The sequence below is a fragment of the Bombus vosnesenskii genome, unplaced genomic scaffold (genome assembly GCF_011952255.1).
Source record: "Bombus vosnesenskii isolate JDL3184/JDL3185 unplaced genomic scaffold, Bvos_JDL3184-5_v1.1 scf7180000013263, whole genome shotgun sequence".
In the NCBI taxonomy this organism is placed as follows: domain Eukaryota; kingdom Metazoa; phylum Arthropoda; class Insecta; order Hymenoptera; family Apidae; genus Bombus; species Bombus vosnesenskii.
In genome coordinates, this window is record NW_022882923.1 from 6,805,047 (window position 1) to 6,813,986 (window position 8,940).

At 33.0% G+C, this 8,940-nt stretch overlaps 1 protein-coding gene across 1 annotated transcript; it reads left to right on the top strand.

Moving 5' to 3' along the window:
* Positions 1-6,785: 6,785 nt before the first annotated feature.
* Positions 6,786-8,940, top strand: LOC117233293 (procyclic form-specific polypeptide B1-alpha-like). The gene is made up of 3 exons (XM_033493457.1): positions 6,786-6,958; positions 7,499-7,762; positions 8,395-8,940. The coding sequence occupies exons 1-3, from the start codon at positions 6,944-6,946 to the stop codon at positions 8,824-8,826; spliced, it is 711 nt and encodes a 236-aa protein (XP_033349348.1). The 5' UTR covers positions 6,786-6,943; the 3' UTR covers positions 8,827-8,940.

An 8,940-nucleotide genomic window follows, 5' to 3' on the forward strand; every position in this document is an offset into this window, starting at 1 on the left:
TAAGCAGACGGCCGGTGACTACCTACTTTTAAAGTAATTCTGCCTCCGGTAACGAGCGAACCACCGAGGCCCTCGGGATATTATCTGGGCCGATTGCAAGAATGCGTCGCTGGCGCAACTTCGTTACAAAGTCGATCTAAGAAGCTGCGGACACTGGGGTGTCCGAGGTTACCGAGATTTGCAACAATAGGAGGAACAATAATGGAGTATCGACGATCGACGGTAAAGTCTGTCATTGATGATACTTCCAAGAAAGGTAGAGAACCATAATGGCGAGCAAAATAATTTAACTTAATTTTTAAGAATTTACCCCTCTGTTGCGTTCTTTTGGTCATTTTGCATGTAATATATTATATATTATATTTGTATATATTTATATATGTTATATTTTTCTTATATGTTATATGTTATATTGTAGAAAATCTCTTCCGAAGGATATGATAAGAATTAGAAAAAGAAATGAACGATGTAGCTACTTAGATGTAAATTATTCGTATGCTTCTTCGACAAACCTAATGTTTCTAATTATAAATAGAAACATAGAGCCATTCTATAAGGGATAAAAAAAAGAGAATACAGTTCCAAAGACTTTTAAAGTCTCTTTATCTGCAAATCAGAATGTAATGATTCAATAGAAAAACAAAAGCTATTCCGTCATACGTGTCGTAAGCGACTGCTTTGCATATAGATTGTGCATACCTATGTTTATAACGTGCAAACGATCTTTCAGAATTGGTATGAGCAGCGTTTATTGGCAGGGCCTAATAATGGCCGCAAAAATATTTACTAAAGTGAAGTAAAAATATATATTTGCTATAGCCAAGGTAGATGCCATCTGCTGTATCCCTGAACTTTCAACTATAAAAATACGACAGGGCAAACCGTAAATTGTAAGACTTGTAAATATACGTGTACGATCGATTTCATTCAATACAAGATTTTATCGAGTCTCTTCTGAGATCCTCGTATGTATACATTTTATCATGTATTACATTTTTATCGCCTCGTTTTAAGATCTTTTAGATACTACATAGCAGAATCGTGTTAATGTATAATTTAAATTAAAATAAAATTACAAATTGGTAAAATTACTGATATTATTATTACGTATGTTATTAGGTATATATCATTAGTAAAAAGTTCCTGCTTTTAGTAGTCACTGAATAGAACGTTCCATGTACTTATCCTATCAGCATTCGAATATATTCGATGACAACCTTGTTAAACGCAATTTTCAGAAACGTTGCCCCCTCGTTGCGAAAACACGATTCGCGGAACTTGTTTTCGAGGCGAAAATTTATTAAATCGATCAGTGTGAAAAAATGTCAGCTAATGCGCAAAATTAGAGGATATTATGTGGACATTATAGAAGGGAACCATAATACGTTCTAAACGAACTCTAAGAACCTCATAAACCAGACTTCTAAGGGGGCAACCTCGGCTTTTTTTATCGGACCAGAAAAATCACGGTAATTTTCGAAATTACCAGATCCTCGTTACCATCATTACGACACGTACTTCTCAAGAGAAACAGAAACACGAAAGCAGGAAGTTTTTGCTTTAACCCAAAGAACTCCAAGAACGTAATCTTTTTCCTTTACATCAATTTCAGTTTCAAGCATGCTCGTAATTAATATACTAACAGTTGTATCTCGTTCAAACGGCAATGAAGTGTTATTGCACCCATTATACAAAAGTCGACCGATTGCAACATCATTTTGCAATACTCAGTTGAGAAAGATGGTACTTATATATATTTATAAATTTGATTTCGTAATATTTATACAGTTAGGATTAGAGCACAGACGTCTCTACGTTTATTTGAAAGTATAGATAGAAGTATACAAAATGTATACGATACGCTAAAATATATAGTAGAATATCCAAACTAATGTACTTGGTGCAGTTAATCGCCATTTAATAGGGATTTATGTAATCTCTATCTAAGACCATAATTTGCATATGCTTCGCGATCTAGATATAATATTTGATAGAAACATATAAATACAGGAATTAATCAATATTAACTTCGAAATATAATGAAGTTTTTATAACAGATTCATAACTATTTTATCATAAAACAATCTCTGTTCCCTTACACGTAGGTTGAAAGAATGCATTACGTAAAAACAGAAAAACCTTCAGCACAATGGACTTGTAACAAACAATACAGGAAGAAAAAATGAAATAAATTACATACTCCGCGTATTTTCACCCTCAATTGCTTAATTTCACCGGAGATTAAGTAGAGATTAGTTGCTACCGAGAAAACTGAGAAGCCCAACGATCAAAAGCTTTCTATGCATATAAAGCCTGAGAAGATTTTATTTTATTAAAATAAGAACACTAAAACTCGGGTATTAGTATAAAAATTGTAGATACATCGTTCACACAAAAATCATATAAAATATAAATGAGACCTATTATTTCTTAGTCGCAATGATTTTATTGCCAAACCGCTGTATTGATAAACTGTCACAGTGAATGTCGCTACTTTCCCAAACTTTTCACCGGTTGTATGGAAACCTCGAAAACGATCTATACAGCGTATTTTGGTGAACGTTTAAAGTTCAACGTTCTATAGTCCTCTGATCGTTTCAGTGAATACAAGTGGCAGATATTTCTTTAAAAGTCAACGTGTATAATATTGAACACAAGAAGCACGTTAAACGTTGGAAACTTATGGAACAGTGTAACTGAAAAATCATTTTTTCCTAAAACGTGATAAATATATTTTAGAATGTTATTCGACGTCTCCGTTTAATTATCTTCTGCGTTCCGTAGAGTTTGAAAAAGTCGACGATACAGAGATCCAGCGAACAAGTGGAGCTACAAAGCCGAATGATCGAGATGGAAGAGAGACTGTTCTTGCGAAGTTAATTAATCATGCATGCCTTGTTCCACAACGTACCAAAAAATGCAGCACGAACCATCAGCGAAGAAAGTTCTTCGATGATATTCGAAAGGCTTGACGAGAAAAAAGGATACATTCTGCGGAAATGGGCGGAGAAAGTCCATCGTAAGTAAGAACTACGTTTCCACGGAACTGCTCAAAAATAGAAGGTTGTTCGATGTTCACTGCTGGATATTAAAACAATTGGCGATTCTTTTCATTCCACGTGCATGATGAAATTACATTTTTACTTGATTGAAGTGAAGTTATGCAATGGAACATCGCCATTAGCAGGTTTCCTAATTAAAAAGAAATAATTAAAGTACAAGATTTCGTTTGAAATAATGAGAATTTTAGTGAAGTTATTATCTTTCTATTTTGAAAATAATTAAAGAGAAGTAACTTTAGCTTATGTAAAGGCTAGTTAAATGAAATGATTTCATTTCTTGAAATTGTTTTTTATCTTAGTCGGTACTTTCGAATAGGATAATGGATTTAGTTTAAAGACAATTTTCATAATTTTCAATTTTCGTATTATGTATATATTTAAGTAAATAATAATTTGTCAAATATTTTATTTAAATGATCCTTAGACTTTGAGCACTACGCTTCGTATAATTGCGTCGATCAAATCGAACAAAATCTCATTCGATGATGTTGTAAAAGTTGACTGGCTGACTCACCAAGATGTATAGTAATATGGAAATGAAAGAAAGGAGAGTAATGACGCGGCAACCGAAGGAACGTTAATTATGATAATTGCAGAAATCAGAAGTTATTACTGTGAAACGTTGGCATTGGCTCGTAGCGAAACGATAGAATAAAATTGATATCGATCACACGTTGCAACTATTACAGTTTTATAAATTAACAAATATGTATAGAAAATAGATAACTTCTGAGAGGATAATTTGTTCCTGTAGTTTCTCTCTTTGTCTCCTTTTTGTTTGATGCGAGGTAAATGCTCTTAAAGATTGCCTATAAGGAAATGGAAAGTGGCTCGTTTGGACACTGCATTAAACACGCGCTTCCTTAAAAGCGAATGCTCATAGGACAAAGAAGGAATGGTTTCTGTAAATATATTTAACATGTATAATAGAATATATAGGGTGGTTGAGGGTGGTTACAGAGAAAAAAGAAGTCGAAAATATAGAATAAAAAATTTTTTTTTTTGTTTTTTTTTAATTTTTCCATCGAGACAACGATCTACAGTAAGATCCGTTATAACGAGAAGTGATAAAGTGCACGCGTACCGAGCGAAAATTCAAAGTCGATTTTCTCGAAAACAAAGCCTCGAACGAAAAATTTTTATTCTATATTTTCGACTTCTTTTTTCGCGTAGAATTACCCCCTTTCCGCTTGTACCACCAATTACCAACCACCCTGTATATGTTATATTTACAACATAAATTTGTAGATATTTCATGTGTTATCTTCTAAATGAAATGTAAACAATCGTGTTTTTCTTAAATTCAAATATTATGCAGTTTAGTATCTTTATCTGTTGTGATATATTCAAGGTGCACTAGGTATGTGGCAATATTGAGAATATCTTGGCAATCAATAGATCATAAATACCAGAAAAAGTAACAGGATATTATGTTGTGTGCTGTGTAATAGTAAGAAAGTTAATTAATAGTACAAGGAGCTAAGCAATTTTTCTTTCGTTTTTCACGCTATAAATTTAAAATTATTTCAATATCACGAGTATGCAGGTGTTTTCAGTTGATGCTTGCGAAACGTTTTGCCAGAAATTATACTAAATTCGCTGATTACATACTAGAATTGGGGATCCCGAGATTCTTGTAAGTTCATAAAATGAATGTATTAGCAGAAAGATAAAGTACGATCGAAAAAAAATTATATTTCCCTGTCACGGTTCTTAAAAAGTTGAATATTAAAATATCAGAATTAGAATAATTTTATATATTTTAATACCACTATCTCTATCTAATCTTTTGTAATCAATATTGAAATTTTAGAAGTGAAAACTGATTTCAATTTAAAAATTATTCCATTAATTGATGATCTAATTTTATTTCATATTGTACAAGAAAAACTACTAATCGTTTTCTCTTGCGTGTATAGAATGTATATGTAAAAATGCATATGAAATGATGAAATATTATTACGAAAAACGTAATCGAACGCGAGACTTGTAAGATGAAAATTAGTAGAACTACTTTTCATCTTACAAGAAAGATACATAACGTGGCAAATTATCTAACGAGATTAAAAAACGTAATAACTATACATTATGATATTCTAAAATTGAAAGTACGTTACCTTCTATTCTCTCTCATTCCTTCGCTTCTCTTTAAAACTCTGCCGTTTTGTTAAAATCGTATCTATGAATATCTTCCTCTTTTATATTCAAATAAATAATGAACAAAATTCGTTGAAATCCTCTCTTTATGATATTCAAACAAACGTAAATATAAAGCAACAAATTTATAGAAGGCTATCGTAAAAATACATTTCGCTATATCCAGAGAAACGCTTGTGAAGCGGATGTCGAATTTAGGAACAAAAAGTAGCGATAGAATGACCTCAGATTGGTGGTGAAATACTCATTAGTTAATCGTAATGCGGAATTGCAATAAACATTCTTTATAAATCAAGTTTTCGTAACCCAGTTTGACTACTATTTCGTTGTAGCGAAGAAACTGACTTTGTGAGATGTTGCAAGGGGATGCTAACATTAATAAGAAAGTTTTATATTCTCAAGAAACAATTGCCATATTTCAATTTTCTGATTTGTAGAAATGCATAAAACATTATATTCAGGTTCCAAAGCAAACCTGAGAAATATAAGTCGATTACTTATAATTCAGTAGAAATAGGTTGACTATTTGTTCTGCTATAGCGGAAGTAAAGAGAGTTGCAATTTATTTTTTCTATTGTTTCGGAATTAATATAGGTACGTATGTATAATAAATCATAATATATATGTATACGTATAATCCATGTATGTCATATGTAATCTAAATATATATACTTCCTTGATAATCCATCTTACATTATTGACTCTTATTTAGTTAAATATAAAGAAAGATTTCTATCGATATAAGTATATTGCGTTAATTAATTTTCTATTATAAGTTCGATTTAAAATATTATTTTATATTTTGTATTTTCGACACTAGCGCAAAGCGGCAGAATCGCGAATCTTTTGTACGAGTTACTCGCCGCTCATAAGATAATATACAAGTCGGTAAGTAAGGGTTCTGATATAATCGGAACTGCACTACCTACAGTTGCAAACAATAGATCATCTGTGCTCACCTATATTTTGTCAGGGCTTGCGCTATTATTTTAACGTTAACAATGATAATTAATCTTAATTCTTTTATCAAACGGGCTAATGATCTTGCTGTATCCATTTCCAAATTTATTTTAAATTCTTACAATTTCACATTCTACATTATTAATTGATTACATTACGAAAAATTTGTTCATTGAAACAAAAAAAATTGCAAATGGGCAAAAAATTTATCTATAAAACGAAAAACAAAATGCAATGTAAAATTGATTATAGCAAATTAAACATCAATGGAAATAGTCGATTTTTTCATCAAAGTACATTATTCAATACAACGGAAGCAGTGTTCAAAATTTCTTGCTCCTTAAACATTGTTGCACTTAAAGTTACATTAAACAAATTTACATTACAATAAAATTACATTAAAATAATTATAATTTTAATGCACATCCGACTTTTCTGCAACAAGATTCTCAATTCAATTCTCACTCAAATCTACGATCTATAACCATAATTATTTATTGTACATCGAATATTATAGTGTAACAGTGAAAATGCTGATTCAAGAAATGTCAGAGCGAGTTAGAAAGAGGAAAGCCGAGTGGCGGTGGAAAGGCGTGGTAGAAGATCAGAGTGCAATCTGCATTATTCTGTAGCTGAGGCGCGCGGGCGGCCATCAAGGACTCTTCAGGTCAACGTGATCCAATCTGCCGTATAAAACGCCCCTCTCGACGGTCCTTCGAGCACTGTTGTACTTCTCGTCGCCCCGTTGTCGTTATTTCTCCATTATGTATGCGATATTCGTAAGTACTCCTTTTCAATGTTACTTCGAAACTTTTCGCCACGCATTGTCAAAATCCAACAAAATCGATTACTTTTTCGTTGCATCTGTGGTATACTTGTAATACCACGTAACAAATATGCCACTCGTTTCATCGTTGTTACTTTTTTAACTCGCCCCGCTTTTGTAGCAGTTCATTTATATCTCATCGAGCGTTAATTCGAAGGAAATACAAAGAATAAGTAATTTTGTTTAGGAGATGCTTATTTATTCGACAGAATACTGTATTAAATGATTTCCATATGAACATTTTGTTTTATTAAATATTTCAAATCTATTATTTAAGCTTCTATAATTATTTCCTATCTTCAAATATTGCTGACTAACTGATATTAGACATCTTGCTACCATGTAGCAAATATAATGTGTTTAGTATAACTTAAAAAATAAAATAAGATATCGAATACAAATTAATTGAACTGTATAATTCATTGTGACAACAATTACATATCTCGCTCTTCTCTACTTTGTCGTTTCTAAAGTCATGAACTTAAATTTCCAGGCGTTACTATTCTACACGGTTGCATCGGTCTCGTGTCAATCGACGAATAGACAATACCAGTCACCTCAACAGGCAGCAATTTTGAGTGACGCAAGATATCTAGCTGGAGATGGAACCTTTGGCGCCGCTTATTCACAAGAAGATGGTGTGGAATTCAAAGAGGAAAGCGACGTTTACGGGAATCGCCGTGGGTCTTACTCCTACGTCGATCCTACGGGTCAAAGACGCACAGTGACATATACGGCTGGGAAAAATGGCTTTCAGGTACGTTAGAATGTGGCAGAAAATCCTAGTTCTTTTTCCATTTAACATATGTTTCTTTTATTACATATGAAAAATAAAATATCAATATTGACAAGAGCTAAGCTATTACAGTAATATGGAAATTTATATAAATTTTGAAGTTAGAAAAACTAAAATTATTATAGCTTAGTTTTATATCTCGTTCGGTGAGATAGAAATTTGTAAGTAAATATTGTATAAGAAATTTTTTAATTGGTTGATGGTTATTAATAATAAAGTTGTCCCTTTCTATATTTTTCGTAAATCATCGCAATTCCGCTACTGCAATTCATCGTTCACCCTCCGTATATTTAGGAACATTTAGTTACTTCTACACACTTGTTTACAAAGATACGATAATTTATTGAAGCACAATTAAGACAAAACACCTTCTAACAATGGTACAGAATTTGAATAACTTTTCTCACGATAAGCTACATTATTAATAGCTATTTGAATATCACACTCATATAACAAAACTCCCTCGTTACTAGCGAAATGATTCGTTTATGACATTAAATAGTAAATAGTAAATGTTACAATAGTTGCTTTGATATTTACTATTTAACATTTAAATATTATTCCGATTCACTTTTCCTCTTTTATTTGAACAGGCCACAGGCGACGGCATTCCCGTTCCACCCCCGCAAGTTCCACCTCAACCAGAGTACGTACCTCTACCGCAATACAACCCACCCGATTATCAACCACCGCGATACAACCCATCCTTGCAATCGTATCAACGTCAGAGTCAACCAGTTTATGAAGCACAACCAGCGCCTCAGCCCCAACCTCAACCTCAACCTCACCTTCCACCTCAACCAGTGTATCAATCTCAACCACAATACCAACCTAGACCTCAACCACCACCTGAAATTCAATCCATCCCTTCCTACAACCCACCGCCACAGTATCAACCTCCGGCTAGACCATTACCACAGTACAACGCTATAACGACGCCACCACCTCGAAGGTTTTACCCACCTGGAAAGTTGAACTTCAATAGGACTCCGGATGGCTACTCCTACACGTTTAATAAAAGTTAAGAAAAAGGTAACTAGGAATGGGAGTAACTTCTAATTTGTAATTTGTCACTCGTAAAATTTGGCCAATAATATGGAAGAATGGAATAATGTACGAGGGGGCGCAGGTTGTTATTT